The 21,937-nt window shown below is 39.6% G+C and overlaps 1 protein-coding gene across 5 annotated transcripts in view; it reads left to right on the plus strand.

Moving 5' to 3' along the window:
* The window catches only part of dipk2ab (divergent protein kinase domain 2Ab), a 208,680-nt gene extending 187,436 nt beyond the window's left edge, over positions 1 to 21,244 (plus strand). For all 5 annotated transcript variants that reach the window (XM_073041532.1, XM_073041537.1, XM_073041533.1 and 2 more), the window contains one exon: positions 19,118 to 21,244. In XM_073041532.1, the coding sequence (XP_072897633.1) occupies positions 19,118 to 19,449 (332 nt within the window). In that variant the 3' untranslated portion in view covers positions 19,450 to 21,244. The remainder of the gene's footprint in view (positions 1 to 19,117) is intronic.
* The last annotated feature ends 693 nt before the right edge of the window (positions 21,245 to 21,937 follow it).

Genomic DNA, 21,937 nt, shown 5'->3' on the forward strand with positions numbered 1-21,937 from the left:
CATAGGGAAAAACTCAGATTAAAATATTCACTAGAGGAAGTGTGTTGCATGAGATGAATTGAGAAATTTAGCATTGCTAATTTATATAATCTGAAATGTTAGATCAGTGAAATTGCCAGCTCTATCTAAACTAGGCCTGATGAAGCTTTTGTTTTGGGAAATCGTTAAACCTGCAATTAGGTATTGAGGTGATGATTTTCAAGGTGGAAAAAATGATAAATATGTCTCATTTGCATGTCCAAAGAAATGAATTTAATACTTTTCTCTTATTCATTCTTAAGATGTGAGTGTTGATGTCTAGGCTAATATTTATTTCCTCTCTTTAGATATCATTGGGAAGGTGAACCATTTTCAACTACAGCTGTGTGTGTGTGGCAAAGACACTTTCACAGCACTGATCAGTATCACAGCATTGAAAGAAAAGCCATAATTTCAGTCAGACTGGTGTGCAACTTGGAGCATGATGGTATTCCTGTGTGTGTGTGTGGGGGGGGGGGGCTTGTCTTGGCTTGGTGATAGAGGTCCTAGTTTTTGGAGTTGTAGGGGAAATAGCAATCAAGTGGTCTGCTTTATCACTTTATTTTAAATAGTATTGGAACTACTTTCATCCAAGCAAATGAGGACCCTTTCACGTCACTGTGTGGCTGTCACTTCTAGCAGCAAATCAGTATTTTGCTGCAGTGCTTCTGTCTTGTGATATGTCTATGCAACCATAACATTCATGAGGCTGATCCATTTAACTTCTGATTAATGCTAAATTGCCACCAGAATGTTGATGAAAGGAAATTTGATCACAGTAAATTTGTTGAATCTCAAGGACAGATGGTTAGATTCCTACTAGCTGGTGATGGTCATTGCCTTGCACCATGGCAGAACATCTGTTGTTTGACATTGATGGACCTAACAGCGCGTATTGTTGAAATGTTATGTGTGGACACTGACTAGACCATTACTTCATTATCTAAGAGATTATAAAATGGGACTGTTTTCTGCGAGCATTCAGTTTTTGCGAATCCTTCCAAACCTGAGTGGTCCCAGCAGAATTCACTTTGAACATTGTTTAATGCATTATTGGTGAATTTTGTGTTGCTGATAGGCCATTGATCCCTCTATTAATGACTGGTTTGTTAATTATAATGTATCCTGATGCAGAGCTTCAATTAAACATGCACCAATTTCTTTCTTTCCACTGCTGTTGCTTGACCCGTTGAATTCATCAGGCAGACTATGTTGCTCCGGGTTCCAGCATTTGCCATCTCTTGTGTCTCCATAATGGAAAGGCTTAGTTAGAGGAATTGATAGCTCTGGAGCACGTCTCTGGAACTTCTTAAGGCACTTTGTCACAGAAGGAATTTTGTCAGGAGACATAAGAGACTATAAATGCCAGAATCTGGTACAAAAAAATACTGCTGGAGAAAGGTTCAAATTCATTTACTTATCACATGTACATTGAAACATACTGTGAAATTTAGTTATTGGCGTTAACAACCAACACAATATGTTGGGGGCAGCCTGCAAGTGTTGCCACACATTCTGGCACCAGCCGGAAATTATAGAGCAGTTAGCCTTACCTCAGTGGTTGGGAAGATGTTAGTGTCAGTTGTTAAGGATGAGATGATAGAAATAGTACAAAGTCAGCATGGTTTCCTTCAGGAAAACTTGTGCCTAACGAACCTGTTGGAATTCTTTGAGGAGATTACAAGTAGGATAGATAAAGGGATGCAGTGGATGTTGTACATTTGGACTTTCAGAAGGCCTTTGACAATGTGCCACACATGAGGCTGCTTAGCAAGTTAAGAGACCATGGTATTACAGGAAAGTTAATAACATGGTTAGAGCATTGATTGATTGGTAGGAGGCAATGAATAAAAGGATTCTTTTCTGGTTGGCTGCCAGTGATTAGTGGTGTTCTGCAAGAGTTGGTGTTGGGACCACTTCTTTTTATGCTGTATATAAATGTCTCCCATCCACTCTATAATGTACTGGTTAGGCACAGGAATACATTCAGCCAGAGACTCATTCCACCGAGATGCAACACTGAGCATCATAGGAAGTCATTCCTGCCTGTGGCCATCAAACTTTACAACTCCTCCCTCGGAGTGTCAGACACCCTGAGTCAATAGGCTGGGTATGGACTTATTTCCACTTGGCATGATTTACTTATTATTATTTAATTATTTATGGTTTTAATATTGCTATATTTCTACACTATTCTTGGTTGGTGCAACTGTAACGAAACCCAATTTCCCTCGGGATCAATAAAGTATGTCTGTCTGTGTCTGATTTAGATGATGGAACAGATGGTTTTGTTGCCAAGTTTGCAGATGACACAGAGACTGATGGAAGGGTAGTTAGTGTTGAAGAGACAGGTAGGATGCAGAAGGACTTAGACAGATTAGGAGAATGGGCAAGAAAGTGGCAAATGAAATATAATGTTGGAAAATGCATGGTCATGCACCTTGGTAGTAGAAATAAATGTGAGGACTATTTTCTAAACAGGGAGAAAATATTAAAATCTGAGATGCAGAGGGACTCGGGAGTCTTCGTGCAGAACACCCTAAAGGTTAACTTGCAGGTTGAGTTGGTGGTTAGCATTCATTTCAAGTGCATTCATTTCATTTCTAGAATACAAGAGCAAAGATGTATTACTGAAGCTTTATAAGGCACTGGTGAGACCTCACCTTGAGTATTGTGAACAGTTTTGGGCCCCACATCTAAGAAAAGATGTGCTGGCATTGGAGAGTGTTCAGAGGAATACAGAGAAAATTTACAAAGATATTGCCGGGTCTAGAGGACCTCACTTAGAAAGAAAGATTGAATAGGTTAGGACTGTGTTCTTTAGAATGTAGAAGATTGAAAGCGAGGTAAAATTATGAGGGTGGGGGGGGAGGGGGAGGTTGATGTCTTTCTTTCAACTACTTCTATGGTTTTCTGTATTTTATGGAAAAATCTCAGAATTGTGTTCTGCTTATATACTTTGTTAATAAAATGAACCTTTGAGTATTGAAAGGAGATTTCATTGAGGTATACACAATTGTGAGTGTATAAATAGGGTAAATGCAAACAGGCCTTTTCACTGAGGTTGCGTGGGACTACAGCCAGAGATCATGGCTTAAGGGTGAAAGGTGACAAGGGAAACATGACGGGAAACTTCTTCACTCAGAGTTGCAAGAGTGTGGAAAATATCAGTGTTAAAGAGAAGTTTGAATGGGTACTTGGATAGTAAGAATATGGAGGGCTATGATCCCAGTGGAGGTAAATCAGGAAAGACGGTTTAAATGGTTTCAGCATGGACTTGATGGCCTGAAGGGTCTGTTTCTGTGCTGTACTTCTCTTTGACTCTATGTGGGTAACTATAAATGTATAGCTCCCCCAGACACCAACATGACAGTGACCAGATTATCTGTCAAAGAACAAAACTAAATCAGATAAATTTTGCCCCTGGCTCAGTGGGAAGGGTTCCCACTGCTCTTCTTTAGTTGGTACTATGAATGTTGCTATGTTGGGAGGGCAGGGACAAAGAATGGCACCTCGGACAGTGCGGCAATTCTCCAGCACTGTACAAGCATCATCTTGTAATTATCTATCCAGGTTTTGTTAAAATGTGGCATCGTCATTTCCTTCTCTCTTTCCCAGTCTGGCTGTCCTCTTACTTTTTCTTTTCGTTTTTACCCTCCGTCCACACTAAAATGACATTTTCATCTCCTGAAACCGGAGCTTTTCAAAAATACTTTCCAAGGTGGATATTTTTGAAAATGCTGCTCGGGCAGATCAGTGTGGACAGAGTAACCGGAGACGTCTGAAAACACTATCAGACGGCAGCGTGCTATTTCATTGTTTACTTGAACGCAACCTAACAATTTCAGAACAGACGGCAATGAGACTGAAGCCAGAAGAGTTAGAAATGTACTCACCAAATACTTTGGCCCATATCTTACTGAATAAATAAGTATACTGTACTCACTTTGCCCTGTTTTCTGTCCTTCCTTGTATGAAGGTGGTTTACCTATATATGCAAGTACTTGTCTGACAATAGATGTGTAACAACCTAATGTAACATTGTATGGAAATACAAGATAACACTGATGCAGACATGTTTTATACATTTAACAAGGTGCTTTATTAATGCAACAGAGTTAGTCAGTTTTTCAATGTTCATCGTCAGCCAGGTCCAATCTGTCCGTGAACTCCCTGTCGGTTGCCGCTGTACGCTCCAGTATTTGCTTTTTTTTAGTTTTAAGTTCTCCTGTGCGAAAGCCAACAGCTGTCCATCGTTATAAGTTTTCTAGTCTGTAACTACACAAACGCGCACTTCTACAGCAAGATTCGACACCAAACATGTCACTTGTTTTCGGTAGATGTGTCCTGCGCATGCGCAGGGGGAGGAGATTCGATGAAATCTCCATTTCAGTGTGGATAGATGTATTTTCAAAAACGCTTAGCGTTTTCAAAATTATCCGGTCTAGTGTGGATGTAGCCTAAGTCAAAGTAAATTTATTATCAAAGTATATACAGTGTATGTCATTGGCCATGTCACTAGATATGTCGAAGGCAGAGGTTGATAGATTCTAGATCAATCAGGGCATGAAGGGATATGGGAGAAAGGCAGGAAATTGGGGCTGAGTAGAAAATGGATCTGCCATGATGAAATGGCAGAGCAGACTCAATGGGCCAAGCGGCCTACTTCTGCTCCTATATCTTATGGATTTGAGGTAAAATTGCAGTCGGTGGGATGAGTTAAAGTGCATCAGGGAGCCAAAATCAAAAAGAGTGATGAATACAGGACTGAAGTATTTGAATGCACATAGTATACGGAATAAGGTAGATGATCTTGTAGCACAGTTAGAGGTTAGCAGGTGAAAAAAGATCCTGTTGAAAGAGGATCATAGTTGGAAGCTTAAAATGCAAGGATACACATTGTTTCAAAAGGATAAGGAGGTAGGCACAGGGTGTGGGGTGGCTCTGTTGATAAAAAACATAATCAAATCAGGAAGAGTAAGAAAAGGGAACGCAAACCAATCCTCATAGAAAGATCATAAGTGGAGAGAGTGAACAGTTTCCTGGGTATCAAGATCTTCCTTGTTCCTGGGTATCAAGATTTCATGAGGAGTTTGAAGAGTTTTGATTTGTCACCTAAAACACTCAGATTTTTAGAGATGTACAGTGGAGAGCATTCTGGCAGGCTGCATCACTGTCTAATACAGGGCTTTACTGCACAGGACCGAAAGAAGCTACAGAAAGTTATAAAATTAGTCAGCTCCATCTTGGGTACTAAGTTCCATAGTATTCAAGACAATCATTCCTCAGCACCTGATTAGAAAGCTGAAACTGCTGGGCCTGAACACCTCTCTCTGCAACTGGATCCTAGACTTCCTGACTGGGAGACCTCAGTCAGTCTGGATTGGGAGCAGCATCTCCCAACATCATCACACTTAGAACAATGGCCCCCCAGGGCTGTGTGCTCAGTCCACTGCTGTTCACTCTGCTGACGCATGACTGTGCTGCAACACACAGCTCGAACCACATCATCAAGTTCGCCGATGACACGACCGTGGTGGGTCTCATCAGCAAGAATGACGAGTCAGCTTACAGAGAGGAGGTGCAACGGCTAACAGACTGGTGCAGCGCCAACAACCTGTCTCTGAATGTGAACAAAACAAAAGAGATGGTTGTTGACTTCAAGAGGGCACGGAGCAACCACTCTCCGCTGAACATCGACGGCTCCCCGGTAGAGATCATTAAGATCACCAAGTTTAAGAAGGGAGAGAAGCAGAAGAAAGAGAATTTTCGGCCAGTTAGCTTGACTTCAGTGCTTGGAAACATGTTGAGGTCTGTTATTAAGGATGATGTTTCAGAGTACTTGGATGTACAGAACAAAATAGGTTAGTCCCTTTTTTTTAAAGCGGAAATCTTGCCTGACAAATCTGTTGGAATTCTTTGAGGAAATAATAGGCAGGATAGACAAAGGAGAGTCAGTGGATATTTATTTAGATTTTTAGAAGGCCTTTGAAAAGGTGCTACATGAGGCTGCTTAACAAGATAAGAGCTCTTAGTATTAAAGAAAAAATACTAGCATGGATAGACCATAAGATATAGAAGCAGAAGTAGGGCATTTGGCCCATTGAGTCTGCACTGCCATTCAATCATGGACTGATCCAATTCCTCCAGTCAACTCCACTCCCCTGCCTTCTCTCTATACCCTTTGCAGGAAAAAAACAGGCCTATCCTGGCTGACTGCTGGTAACTAGTGGTGATCAGCAGGGGCTGAGGTTGGGACTGCTTTTCACATTATATGTCAATGATTTGGATGAAAAAAATGATGGCTTTGTTGTCAGGTTTGTTCGCAATCTAAATAGGGAGCAGGATGTCTGTTGATGGACTTTGACAGTTTGGGAGAATGGATAATGTACGGAAGTGCATGGTCATGCATTTTGGTAGAAGTAATAAAGGCATGGAGTATGTTCTAAATGGGAAGAAAATTTAAAAATCAGAGGTGCAGAGGAATTTAGAAGTCCTCAGGCAGCATTCCCTAAAGGTCTAACTTATAGGTTGAGTTGGTGTTAAGGAAGGCGAATACAGTATCAGCATTCATTTCGAGAGGACTAGAATACAGAAGAAATGATGCAGTGCTGAGGGTTTTAAGGCATTAGTCAGATCACACTTGGAGTATTGAAAGCTGTTTTGGGCCACTTATCTGAAAGAAAATGTGCTGGCATTGGAGAGGGTCCTGAGGAGGTTCATGTGGATGATCCCAGTAATTAAAGAGTTAACATATGAGATGTAGAGAGGATATTTCCTATAGAGGGGGAACCTAGGACCAGAGGGCACAGCCTCAGAATAGAGGGATGTCCATTTAGAACAGAGATGAGGAAAATTTTCCTTTGCCAGAGGGTGGTGAATCTGGAATTTATTGCTACAGTTGGCAATGGAGGCCAAGATATTGGGTACATTTAAGGCAGAGGTTGATAGATTCTTGGTTAATCAGGGTGTCAAATGTCATGGGGTGTAGGTAGGAGAATGGGGTTGAGAGGGATAATAAATTAGCCATGATGGAATGGCAGAACAGATTCAATGGGCCAAGTGATATAATGTGCACATATGTCTTAAGATCCTATAGACTTATATTTCATTAATTTATAATCTAGTATCATTTCCAGTAAATATAATGTCCGCATTTTGAAATGTAAATGTAATGTTTTAAAATTTGTTGTTCTTTATTTGCAACCTTCCAAATATTTTACAAACTCTGCTTATCAAGCAAGCTATTGACGTTAAGTGCAATTCATGAAAAGTAATGGAGCCAGCAAAGTGCACATCTAATGATTGCTTTCAGAAATAATTCATGCTTAAAAAATTGTAATGTTAGCCACTTGCGTATTATTTCATCAAGCAAATATAAAGATTGCAGATCTAGTGGAGAATAGGTACAGTCCTCACAATGAAAGATTATACAAATATGAGCAAATGTTACAGATGGATTAAACAATCATTGTAATATGTAAACCAAATACCCTTTAAACACAAAATTGAGTCTCAAATCATGTTTAGTCACGGTAGTTTTGTTTTCTGCCAAAACTACCTTTTCACAATCTATTTCTACGAGATTCCTAATTGATTTTAAATGACTAGCATTGGCATTGCTTTTATATCCCTCAGATCTGCATTTTATTTAAGTAAAAACTAACACTGCTTTATTCTGCTATTCTATCATGTATTACAGAGTGAAGGAATCTAAGAATCAGGGAGAGTTGTTGAGCAAAGAGACTTTGGGGTGTAAGGACCTTGTTTCTTGAAAGTGGCAACACATGGGATAGGATGATGAAGAAGGCATCCATGCTGAACATTTTGTAAATCGTATTAGTTGTACAAAACTTCGGTTAGGCAGCACTTGGAGAATTGTCACAATTCAGTCACAACACTGCAGAAAAAGATGCCTAAAGAGGGCAAAGAAAAGATTCTAAAGATCGTTACACAGATTGGGTGGGGGAAGGAGCTTTGAGTTGTAAAGGGAGATTGGATAGGATGTTACTGCTTCTCTTGGGGAAAGTAGGATGTGAGATGACATGCTAAAATCATACATAGGGTCAATAGCCAGAGTATGTTTCCCATGGCAGGTCTGTTATCTAAAACTAGAGGGCATGGTTTTAAGATAATGGGGAGAATTTTTAAAGTGGACCTTGGGAGTGATTGGTCTGAAAAGAGAATGCTGTCCAAGTTGTATGCCATCTTGGAGAATGTCTCCCATCCACTCCATAATGTACTGGTTAGGCACAGGAGTACGTTCAGCCAGAGACTCATTCCACCAAGATGCAACACTGAGCGTCATAGGAAGTCATTCCTGCCTGTGGCCATCAAACTTTACAACTCCTCCCTCGGAGTGTCAGACACTCTGAGCCAATAGGCTGGTCCTGGACTTATTTCCACTTGGCATAATTCACCTATTATTTAATTATTTATGGTTTTATATTGCTATATTTCTACACTATTCTTGGTTGGTGCGACTGTAACGAAACCCAATTTCCCTCGGGATCAATAAAGTATGTTTGTCCGTCTATCTTTTCACACAGTAGTTAGTATCTGGAATGAAATGTGAAAAAAAGAGGCAACAGTAACAACATTTAAGAAACATCTGGATTGAATTTGAATAAAGGCATAAAAGGATAGGGAATTAATATAGGCAAGTAGTTTAGATTAGATGAGCATGATGGTTAGTATAGATATCAGACATCCCACCTGTCCCGGAAGTTCCGGGAGTCTCCCGGAAATTGATTTTTTTGAGAGGGAGAGGAAGAGAAATGGCGAGAGGGAGCATCCTGATTGGTCTCTCTTTGTGCTAAGTAGACCTATCAATTTTCTCTGTGGGCGGGCCTTATAGTCAAACTCAAAAACAATGACTTCTATTGCCCATGGTGGGTTAAAATGTAAAAGACATGTTGAGGTGAGTTTAACAGGTGTCCTTTGTTCATTAGCATAGCTAATGTTATTTAAACTAGCTGGCTAGCTGCTAAGGAGCTACTCTGTTGATATCCTATGTGATGAGGCCAAACTCCCTGTAGACTTGCTTAAAGTTGTAATAGAATGAAAAAAAGGGACTCCATGATAATATAAGTACATATTTTAACGTCACATTTTCTGCATATACCCAACTTGGTTTACAGATTGGACAAAATCACTAAACAAGGTATTACATACACCCTTGGATGTCGACCTGGGAGGGGTGAGGGGTGCTACCTCCCTGAAATGAGTTTTTGCAGGATGGGATGTCTGAGATATGGTGGGCCAAAAAGCCTGTTTGTATGCTATACAACTCTATAACTAACCTAGAGTGGCGCGTATACCACACAGAATCCTTTGTGATGAGAGATCTAATGCCTGATTTATATGTTGCTAAATTAAATGGCTCCCACTGCTGTATCCCCAATTAACCTTCAAATAGCTATTCTAAAGTGCCTGAAATTAGCCTCGAATATAAATTGAAAAATAACTAATTGTCTGTGAAATGTATTTGGCTAGTCTGAACTGCTTGTGTGCATGTGATTGCAGTACAAAATTGCCACCAATTGGCTATCTCTACCTTGAAACTAAAAGGTGTAAGTGGAAGGAAGGAACCAAAGAAATAAAGGCAAGTGCAGTAAATAGAGGCTAGCTGATGTGAGGCTGTTGCATCTTTTTAGGACAAGAGTAGAGAGCAGAGCAGTGTGTTTGATCCTTGTATAAGGTACCTGGAATAGGAGTGCCTATTCCTTGGTATGTATACAATACATCATATCAAGTGTCCAATGCTTCTAAACTTGATATTTTTATTCATTCTGACAACATTTTTACTTTATGGGAACATTGAAAGTAAGGAATTTGCTTGCTGTTTTATGTTAAAGTTGCCCTAAAAAATCTGTATTAGGAAGCTAAAATACAACAGTTAAATTTGAGAAATTTCTAAAATTAGAATTTTTCTCTTGAGTAATATTTTAAAAGGGCATACAAGTTTTAGAAGTCGGCTTTATCAACATTTATAAACATTTCTATACTGAGTTAGCAAATTGGAATTTTCCTTTCTACAATACCTGTTAAGCTTTAGAGTGGATCAGCCAAGCGATAGGTAAGACATCAGACTAATTAATGTGTATCTGGGTCAAATCATCATTTTTTTTCCTTACTGGATATAATTTAGGCACTAAATCTTCTGACTAGATAACCAATATTGAAGAATTTTCATCATTTTAAGTTTTAATATGCCTGTAAGGAAGTCTCCGTTAGCATGCAGTGCACTAAAACCTGAAGAATGCTTTCAACAGCAACTGACAAAGCTAACTCTTTAATATTCTGCACAGTAATTTAACTAAAAACCAGCTGGTCTAATTTACTCAATTATTTTGTCAGTCTGTGATTATGAAATTAAATTGGGTTTTGTATCAATGTTCCTACATTAATGTAACACTGGTAATTTTTTTCTTGATTTCAGTTATGCAATAGAAAGAAAATACATATTTCAATAAAGTGATATTTAATTTATTGTGAACTTAGATCATTGAAAATGAATAATCAGACTCTTGATTGATAGTTAGCCTGTAGAGCAACAGACATCCTGAGGATCCTGATTTAAATTTATACTTTTAACATATTAGTGATTGGAGATATTTTACAGCTCCCTTCAGTAAATCTCTATTTCTGCCATTCTCATGGATTTAAAAATGGTATCACCTTATGTTCACCACCGTTAATCTTTCTGATTGTAAATCTTTCTTATATTTCTCATTTAAACTTTTAAAGCTGCATCATTTAAAAAAAAATCATAGATTACATTACTGATTTTGAACTCTGATTTGACTGGTGAATTTTCAATTGATTTGTTAATGTGGACATTACCAGAGAGGCTAGCATTCATTATCCATTCCAGATAACTCATTTGTAAATCATTTCAGAGGGTTCAACACATTGGTTCATAAGCAGACCAAGGAAAGAGAGCAAATTTTCTTCCCCGAAAAGCATTTTAATGAAATTTATCCAGTAGTTTGCAGTAGTTTCATGGTCACTGGTGCTAGCATTGCTAATTGAATCGCCCACCCTTGCTACCACCCATACTGGGCATCCTACAATTTGCCTACCGACAGAACCGGTCTACCAATGACACCATTGCCAGAGCACTACACACTGTCCTCACTCACCTGGAGAAGAGGGATGCATAGGTTAGAATGCTGTTTCTGGACTACAGTTCAGCATTCAACGCCATAATTCTCTCCAGACTTGACAGGAAACTCAGAAACCTTGGCCTGCATCCCACATGGTGCAGCTGATTCTAGACTTCCTATTGGATCGCCGACAGGTAGCAAGGATGGGCTCCCTCACCTCAGCCCCTCTGACCTTCAACACAGGTGCTCCCCCCGGTTGTGCTCTGTGTCCCCTTCTCTACTCCCTTTACACCCACGACTGTACTGTCACATACAGCCCCAATCTGCTGCTCAAATTCTCAGATGATACTTTGATTGGCCTTATTTCTAGTGGTAGTGAGACAGCCTGAAGGGGAGAGGTTGATACCCTGACACAGTGGTGCCAGGATAACAACCTCTCCCTCAGTGTCCAGAAACCAAAAGAGCTGATTGTGGATTACGGAAGGAATGGAGACAGGCTCAGTCCAATCAACATCAATGGGTCTGCAGTTGAGAGGGTGAGTAGTTTCAAATTCCTTGGTATGCACATCACCAAAGATCTCACCTGGACTGTACACACTGACTGTGTGGCAATAAAAGCACAACAGCATCTCTTCCACCTCAGGTGACTGAAGAAGTTCGGCATGGGCTCCCAAATCCTTAAGACCTTCTACAGGGGCACCATTGAGACATACCGACTAGCTGTACGGGAACTGCACCAACCTTGATTGCTGGGCACTGCAGAGAGTGGTATGGACAGCTCGGCGTATCTGTGACTGTGAACTTCCCGCCATTGAGGACATTTATAACAACAGGTGCAGAAAGAAGGCCTGGAAGATCATTGGGGACTTCTGTCTGACAAACGCTACACAGCATTAAAGCCAGGAACAACAGGCTGTGGGAAAGCTTTTTACCAGCCATTAGACTTTTAAATTCACATGTCTGTACATTGCAACAGAGTCATAACACAAAGATTTTTACTCCTTCACATTGTGGGATGGATGTAAGATTCAAATAAATTATATTCTAAGTTAAATTCCAACCTTTCATAATGGGTCTGTATTTGTATCTGTGTCTCTGGATTATGTCTTCTGGCCTCTCTGTTTCAGTTTATATTATGTTTATGGTCTATTTATTGTCGTTCTTCTATTCACATGTATTCTGCCAAAGCGAAACAATGTGCCTTTGGACCAAGGTGCACAACACAGTACAGATAACTCACTCATAACACATGAAGTCATATTACCACTAGTAAATTAACAAATACTAAGGTGCATTTATGACACAAGTTAAAAAGTAAACAGGATAATGCATGATGAGACATGGGTGATGGCAGAGCGTTCAGTGGTTTTATGGTCTGGGGGAAGAAGCAGTTTCTCATACTAACAGTTCTTGTCCTAATGTTACGGGGCAGCCTGCCTGATGTTAGGGGTCAGAGAGATTGTTGGATGGATCAGAGGGACCATTGACAATACTCAGGGGCTTGCATATGATTGGTGGCAGAGAGACTCTGGTGATCCTCTTCGCAGTCCTCGCAATCCTTTGTAGGGACTTGTGGTCAGATGCCTTGTGAATCGCATATCAGGCGGTTATGCAGGTAGTCAGGACATTCTCAATGGTCCTCCTGTAAAATTGGTCAGAATGATGAGTTGGGGTGTAGGGAGAAGCTTCAATCTCCTCAGGAAGTGGAGACACCGTTGTGCTTTCAACAGATGGTGTTGAGAGACCAGGTGAGATCATCTTTTAAGTACACATCCTGAAATTTGGTGTTCCTAACTCACTCCATGGATGAGTCGTGCATGTGCAGAGAGGAGTAATCAGCCTGCACCCATGCTGGTACGTTGTTCTGTTCATTAAACTGAGCATGAAAGACTCTCAGTGCTACTTAAATAAATTGAGTGCTACGCAACCACGCCACACTATCTACAATTTCATAGAAAGTTATCTGAAAGTGATTTCATATTAATGTGAAAGTTTTAAGATTATATAGCAATAAATCATTTTTTTAAATCTATTGCCATATAATCTTTAAACCCTTTCATGTTGTCCACATCTATAGCCTCGATCTCTCCCCACTTAATACCTGAGCATTCAGATATCTTTCCTATTAATAATACTCCATTATTGCTGATTACCTTTTTGCTCTACAACTGTCCCTCTTTTTTTCAAAACTATCCTTATGCCCATCTTCACACAAGTTTATCTTTCAACCTTTGTACTCTTCATTTATTGTTTCATCCATTTTATTCTGTAAGACAGCTGAATTCAATATCTTCCAGTACTGTAATCATCTCTTATATTCCATTTCTAATTCTCTTAGTATTCTGCATGCCCGAAGATCCATTGTTGCATTGATCAAAGTGAATCTTTAAATACAACTGAATATTGTCTTGCCCCTCTCCTCCGTCATTGTGGTCTATCTCTGCTGAGCAATCCTTGTATAAGACCCTAAAATATAGGAGCAGAAGTAGGCCACTTGGCCCATTGAGTTTGCTCAGCCATTCAATCATGGCTGATCCAATTCTTACAGTCATCCCAGCTTTGCTGCCTTCTCCCCATACCCTTTGATGCCCTGGCTAATCAAGACCATATCTATTTTTGCCTTAAATGCACCCAATGACTTGGCCTTCACAGCTGCTCATGGCAACAAGTTCCATAGATTTACCACCCTCTGACTAAAGTAATTTCTCTGCATCTCTGTTCTAAGTGGACGTCCTTCAATCATGAAGTCGTGCACTCTTGTCCTATACTCCTCTACCATGGGAAATAACTTTGCCATATCTAATCTGTTCATGCCTTTTAACATTCGGAATGTTTCCATGAGATCCCCCCTCATTCTCCTGAACTTCAGGGAATATAGCCCAAGAGCTGCCTGACGTTCCTTATGTAGTAACCCTTTCATTCCTGGAACCATTCTCATGAATCTTCTCTGAGCCCTCTCCAATGTCAATATATCCTTTTTAAAATAAGGAGCACTAAACTCTACACAATACTCCAAATGTGTTCTCACAATTGCCTTCTAGAGCTTCAACATCACATCCCTGCTCTTATATTCTATGCCTCTAGAAATGAATGCCAACATTGCATTCACCTTCACCACTGACGCAACCTGGAGGTTAACCTTTAGGGAGTGGTCGCCAACCCATGGATCGCAATCGACTAGTCGATCTTGGAGACTTTCTTAGTAGATCCTGGAAAAAAAAAGAAAAATGAATTCACAAATACTCTTGAGAGACTGTTTCCGGGTTGCTGGGTTTTAGTTCCGTTCTTTCTGCCCAGTGCGCATGTGTGACTAATGAGGCAATGAAGCCCTTAAAACTGCTTTGGTACCCTGAGTCCAAGCACCCTGCACTGAAAGAAAAACCCGTTCAGTTTTTTTCCAGTGGAAAAAACGTGAGCAAACGGGTCAGCAGCTGAGAGCCACTTCAACTAAATTGAGGAATGGACTGGACATAAGGAACCTGCTTCGAGTATCGCTGTATTCCCATCGTGTTTAACACCCCCCCCCCCCCCCCCCCCCCGGGTCGGCCGGTCTGCAAGAATATTGTCAATATTAAACTGGTCTGTGGTGCAAAAAAATGGGTGGTGATCCCTGGTGTTTATACGTTATTTCAACTTCCAGGTTGCGGGGTTTTACTTCTGGTCTTTTCTGCCCCAGTGCACATGCGTGTAGCTAATAGATTTGGAGTCAATTTTGCCTTTCACTAAGGCTGAGGTAGGGGATCTTGGGCTTATAAAGGTTGGTGACCACTACTTTAGGATATCCTGCACAAGGACTCCCAAGTCCTTTTGCATCTCTGTGCTTTGAATTCTCTCTCCATCTAAGTAATAGTCTGCCTGTTTATTTCTTCCACCAAAGTGTATGACCATACACTTTCCAACATTGTCTTTCATTTGCCACTTCCTTGTCCATCCCCTAAACTATCTAAGTCTCTCTGCAGGCTCTCTGTTTCCTCAACACTACCTGCTCCTCCACCTATCTTTGTATCATCAGCAAATTTAGCCACAAATCCATTAATCCTATAATCCAAATCATTGATATACATCATAAAAAAACAGTGGTCCCAACACTGACCCCTGCAGAACTCCACTGGTAACTGGCAGACAGCCAGAATAGGATCCCTTTATTCCCACTGTCTGCTTTCTGCTAATCAAGCAATGCTCCACCCATGCTAGTAACCTCCCTGTAATTCATTGGCTTGTAACTTCCCATGTAACTCCAACTTGCTAAGCAGCCTCCTGTGCAGCACCCTGTCAAAGACCTTGTGAAAATCCAAGTACACCATATCCACTGCATCTCCTTTCCCTACCCTGCTTGTAATTTCCTCAAAAACTTGCAGTAAGTTAGTCAAGTAGGAATTTCCTTTTAAGAAACCATGCTGGCTTTGGCCTATCTTGTCATGTGCCTCTAGGTACTCTGTAATCTCATCCTTAACAATCGATTCCAACAATTTTCCAACCACTGCTGTCAGGCTAACAGGTCTATAGTTTCCTTTCTGCTACCTCCCAGCCTTCTTAAATAGCGGAGTAATATTTGCAATTTTCCAGTCAAGCAGTACAATGCCAGAATCTATTGATTTTTGAAAGATCATTGTAATTGCTTCCACATCTCTCCAGCTACTTCCTTCAGAACCCGAGGGCGCATTCCATCAGGTCCATTAGATTTATCCACCCTCAGACCATTAAGCTTCGTGAGCACCTTCTCAGTAGTAAATTTCACTGCAGATGTCCTCCACTGTGAAGACTGATGCAAAATACGCATTCATTTCCTCTGCCATCTCTGCGTCTTTCATTACAATATCTCCAGCATCATTTTCTATTGGTCCTATATCTACCCTCAACTTTTTTTTTACCCTTTATGTACTTAAAAAAGGTTTTAGTATCTTCTTTGATATTAGTTGCCAGCTTCCTTTCATAATTCATCTTTTCCTTCTTAATAACCGTCTTAGTTTCCTTATGCAAGTTTTTAAAAGCTTCCCAATCCTCTATTTTGCCATTAGCTTTTGCTTTTACTTTGGCGCTGACTTTACTTGTCAGCCACAGTAGTGTCCTTCTTCCATTCAGAAATTTCTTCTTATTTGGAATATATCTGTCTTGCACTTCCCTCATTTCTCGCAGAAACTCCAGCCATTTCTGCTCTTGCTGTCCTTCCTGCTTGTGTCCCTTTCCAGTGAACCTTGGCCAGTTCCCCTCTCATGCCATTGTAATTTCCTTTATTCCACTGAAATACTGACATATTGGAATTTAGTTTCTCTTTCAAGTGTACTGGATCATAGTGTGATCACTGTTTCCTTAGGTTTCCTTAACCTTAAGCTCTCTTAACACCTCCAGATCATTGCATAAGACCCAGTCCAACAACAAGCTGTTCTAAAAAGCCATTCCCTTAGACATTCTACAAATTCTCTCTCTTGAGGTTCAGTACTGGCCTGGTTTTCCCAATCCACCTTCATGTTAAAATCCCCAACAATTATCATGACATTGCCTTTCTGACAGGCCTTTTCTATCTCCTTCTGTAATTTGTAGTTCACATCCCGGCTGCTGTTTGGAGGCCTGTGTACAACTGCCATTAGGGTTCTTTTACTCTTGCCATTTCTTAACTCAATAACTTAATCACATACATGCAATGGAACAGATATCCTACTTTGTGTCCATGTGGTTCCTTCTGGGTCTCCCAAAGGACCCGAAATTTGTTTGACAACTTTTCAGTAAGTAATATCACTGTAAGCATAAAAGAAAGATTTTTATAAATTAATAATGATCAAATCTATACTTTACCATATTCATCAGACCAATGTGGATCTTTATCAGATTGGGAACATCAGGAAAATTAAGTCATTGATACTGGGCATTTGCCAAAAATCTTGCTTTTATACCACTCACTCCACCACTTCATTGGTCATGTACACCGGCCAAACTGGACAGTTCATACATAACTGATGTGCTGCGTATCCAAGAGCAATTGAAGTCTTGTCTAGATGGTGAACTGATTTTCATATATAACTACTTAATTAAAATTAGGAATGTTGAAAGGGTTGGACAGAGTAGACGTTGAAAGGCTGTTTCCCTTGGTGGGTGAGTCCAGGACAAGAGGTCACAGGCTTAGAATTAGAGGGTACCCATTTAAAACAGAAATGAGGAAAAAAAAGTTTAGCCAGAGGGTCGTGGATTTATGGAATTCGTTGCCACATACAGCTGTGGAGGCCCAATCGTTGAGGGTTTTTATTAGGGTATCAACGGATATGGGAAAAAAGCTGGAAATTGGAACTAGACGAGAGAATAGTTTAGCTCATGGTGGAGTGGCGGAGCAGACTTGATAGGCCGAATGACCTACTTCTGCTCCTTTGTCTTGTGATCTTGTGAATGTTTTTGTATCTGGTTTGTTTTTGTTCTTTTCCTAATATTCTATGCACTCATTTGCTGAAACCTGGTATTAATACTACAAATACTCAGTGATTAGTCAACCCTGTGTTCTGTTCAGCCAATCTCCTTAGATTCCTGAACAGATGTAGAATATATGCAGAAGATACAGTATATGAAATACTGAAAACTGTAGTATCTGGATTTTTCTTGGTGTCTTCCACTTCAGTATCCCAAGTTACTTTTAGCTTAAACTTTCGAGAGCCATGCCACTATTGAAATCCTGGTGATCACCAGGACAGGATTGAATATTAGTTAACGTAGCTGCAGGCTATATAGAATGTTAATGTAATTTTTTTCCCTCTTGAGATACCCTTGTTTATTTAATAAAGACAAATTGAATTAATGATCCTATTGATTCTGTCTCTTGTAATTGAGATACTTTCTACAACAGGTTTTGTGATTTATAATCTTTCTTCTTCTAACAGACCTGATACTTATTAAAGTTGAACCTTGTTTGCCCACACTTTATTGTCAAAGTCCAGATTATTTCCAGTTATTTATATAAGAAGCTCAGATTTAGCTTTGCTTAAAGGCAGTTGAGCATACTTATTAATTCTTCACTGACTTTATGGTCGTGACCCACCAAGATAAGAAGTTATTATTATAGATGTTTAATATTATAATTTTGAGTCCATATCCTCTATACTGTAGAGAGATGTCACAAGTGAAAGACTCAAAAGAATCAGCTTTCCATCAGATGTGATGGCTCCGTCTGTCTAAGTAGACAATGGATGCGCCAGGTTTAAGACTGGGCATGGACCTGGGCAATGAATATGGAGATCCTGGGCTGCCCAGTGATCAAGATCCCCCTCTCGGCCTCGCAGATGTGGTTCAAAGGAATGCAAAGCAGTACATTTGGCATCAGCTTGGCTGCAGGAGCTGCTGGGAGGTGATGTGATATGTCATCCAACCGCCTTAGGGATTTGTGTAGGGTTTGCTCCTTAGCCTTCTCTTCTCCCAAAGATACCCACAAGGCAGTGGGATCCGTAACCCTGGATACGGGCCCATACCGGGTACTGTCAGCCAGAGCCAGCTGAGCCCGGGACTCATGTAAGGCAGGGTCATCATGCCCTGTAGTAGTGACATATGGAGCCACCACCCACTACTTCCATCAGATACTTTTCATTAAAATGCTGATAAACTGCATTTTTAAAAAATGTGGGTCTGGCCTGCACATTTTGAGGACTTAATGAGGCAGATGTCCATGTAAACATTTCAGTTAAGAAGTTACCATCAAAATTTAAATATGGGCAGAGCTTTAAGTAATAACTAGGCTCTTTTAATTGATTTACTAGAGACTAGCAGCAAGAATTGTTAGAATTCATGGGAATGTGGGGAGAATTACATGGTTTTACAATAGGATTGGTATAAAAATGGTCAGCATAGTGGGCCAAGTCTTGCTCACTCTCTCGCTCTCTGTGTGAACTAGTTTTGTAGTGTTTATAGTGTTTTTTTCCCCTTTTTTAACTGGTTTAAACTGAATTTGCAGATGCAGATGAATTTGCAAGCTTTTTGAAGTATTGATCAAACGTATTCACTTTTATTCCCTACAGATAAGCCTCAGAATTGGGATGTCTGGTACGAGAGCAAGTTTGATGATTGTGGAAAAGAAGCCTGCCTATCATTTTCAAAGGATATTTTATGTTCTCGTGTTACAGTTGACCATAACTACTATGCTATCTGCCAGAATCTGCTCTCCAAGTATGCCATCTGGCGTGGTACATCCGGAGGGCTCTTGCATAATCCTCCTATAGAAATTGTCAGAGTTGGCAGACTGGAAGCCTTGCTTGAAGAATGTGCCAATCCAAAGAAAGAATATGGTCGATTCCAGGCAGCAAGGGAGTTGCGAGATTACCTTGCAAAGCTGAATAACAATGTAAGGTAGCTCAAATGGAATCTATTGTTTTTTTACATCACTCTAGATTTGAGACTGCAATTAGTCAAATGTGAGAGTGGTTCCTGTGTAGAATGTAAATTTACATTGAATGAAACTATGAAGATATGACAGCACAAGGTAATAAATTGTGTTGGGAACTGAATGGATATCTGCAAACCCATGTGTGGGGTTGATTATCTGATTAGAGCATTGAGCTTTTATTGACCTGCTCTCGGCCTGTAGGTGAAGATCAGCAGGTCACTGGAGATAATAGACTCTGACAGATTTATTGATTGCACATGTGTCAAAGGGCAATTGACATAGCATAACATTACTGTCAAAAATTGGGAGGTTGATGCCTTTACTGAGGAAACCTTGCTTAATTAAAAGCCTGTTTCAAGGCTTAAACCTACTGATGTTGTCTTGCATTTCTATATTTTGAATAAGGAAACATTTAAAAAGTTTATTAAAAATAACTTACATGTGCTGCCATTAAAATGTGCAAGATTTTGATACACTTGCTCATTCTACTTTGAAAGTATATGAACATATATGTAACTTTTCATCTGTAAACTGAAGCACTGAGGAAAAACATGGAATTGTGGTATTCTGTCAAACCTTAGCCATCTCTTCATCACCATTAAGCAATAATTTAATGTTCTACAAAGTATAGGGAGAGGATCAAAAATCACATTAATTTCAAGTATAACATGACACAACCTTCAGCATGAATTAGTGACCAGAGGTTAATTTGTAGAAATGAAATTTAAAATGAAAGGTAAGATAATTTAAGAACCTGTAGGGGGTACTTAAAACAGAACCAAGTTGACTTTTCTGTAAATAAAATAAAGCAAGCGTCTTTTCTACAGGAAGCAGGAAGACACAGATAGTATTTGTGCATAAACCAAAGAGTAAGAGTTGTTACAAAATTACCTTCATCTAGATAGAAGACACTTATTTATTGAAGGAAACAAAAGCAGAAGCAAAACAAGGACATCTTTCAATAGCCGTTTGTATTTGAAAATTGCATCTTTTATCACTGGGGTGAAGTTATTGGTCACAAGTTTACATTTGCCATGTGCTTAACTGGTTCTATTTTTTACTGATTTACTGGGCTGACACAAATGACAGTTGCTTTCTGCTGTTTATTACATGTTAGTACCATATTGTAATTTTGAAAGTTTATGGTGAACATTTTCTGTTCTGTTTAACTAAGCTATATTAATTCATTTCCACTTTATAAAAAAAATGTTTATGTGGAATTGGGGTGGAAAATCTGCTTTTGCTGCTGATCAGCTGAAGTGCAGCAGTAACACCATTGCCAGCTACTTTCATGCTTGTGGTTCAATCTGGATAAATGTTGAGCTGTTCCCCATAAAGCAATTTTGTGGCTTTTATCTCCATTTGAAATCATGCTGATCCTTTTGAGTCTAAAACTAGCATAAGTTAGCTTTGTTCTAAGGAATTGAATGCTGCAACATCACAAAGTACAGTAGAAAGCAATAGTGTTTTTTCAAACTTCTCAAACACTGAAGTCATAAAATGATCCATTTCATGTACACATGGACAGTAGTTTTTATTCTGTACTCATAACATTAGTGAAGATGAAGTTGACCAGTGAAATTATGAATGGGATTTGAAGGTTGTAAAATGCTGACAAATGCTATTCTCGCATCTTTTCTATGTTCTTATTTAGTTTCCATGTTTTTTTCAAAATTGTCTGACTCACTGTGCCTTTCATTCAAAATTGTCTTTATAACTTAAAGTGGATTCATATAATAAAACCTGTTACTTATTAAAACAATTTGTGGTTACTCTCCTTGGAATTGGTATTTTTAAAGCTTTCAGTCTTATTTTAAGTGGAGACTGGTGGCTGTAAATGTGCTCAATCATCAATTTTCAGAATACCTATAATATAATGAGCAAAGTGCATACAGGAATGTTTTTAAACAGTTGATGCCAGGAAACATAAGATATTAAAGCCACAACCCAAATCATTATTGATTCATATTGATTCAATGAATTGGCTCTCACCAAGATGACTGCATGGTGGCCATGTTCTCTCTCCCTAACTGCCTCCATTAAGTTTGTGGCCGGAGGTTTACATCTTATCTCCAGAGCAACCCTGATCCCATCCTATAAAAGGGATGTCTTTCGTCCCTGCAGCTTGATACTAATTTATTTTCTCTCCTCCCAATGTGACAAATGGTCTTTGATCTGAAATGTTAACTGTTCCTCTTACTATACATTTTGCTTAGTGTGTTTCCAGTGTTTTCTGCTCTTATTCTAAATTTCCTATTATTTCCAATATTATGTTGTCTTCCATTGTTAAAACAAGGAGATTTTAAAATCAAGTGTTTTTTTTAATTTAATAAATGCAATTTGCAAATTTGATCATCTCCACTAAGGGGATTAACTCTTGTTCATATCAGCCCGTTAATGGAAATGATGAAGGAACTTGTGGGAGTACACCAAGAATCCCAAGTTTCTTTGGGAG

This window comes from Hemitrygon akajei, chromosome 3 (genome assembly GCF_048418815.1).
Source record: "Hemitrygon akajei chromosome 3, sHemAka1.3, whole genome shotgun sequence".
Taxonomy (NCBI): domain Eukaryota; kingdom Metazoa; phylum Chordata; class Chondrichthyes; order Myliobatiformes; family Dasyatidae; genus Hemitrygon; species Hemitrygon akajei.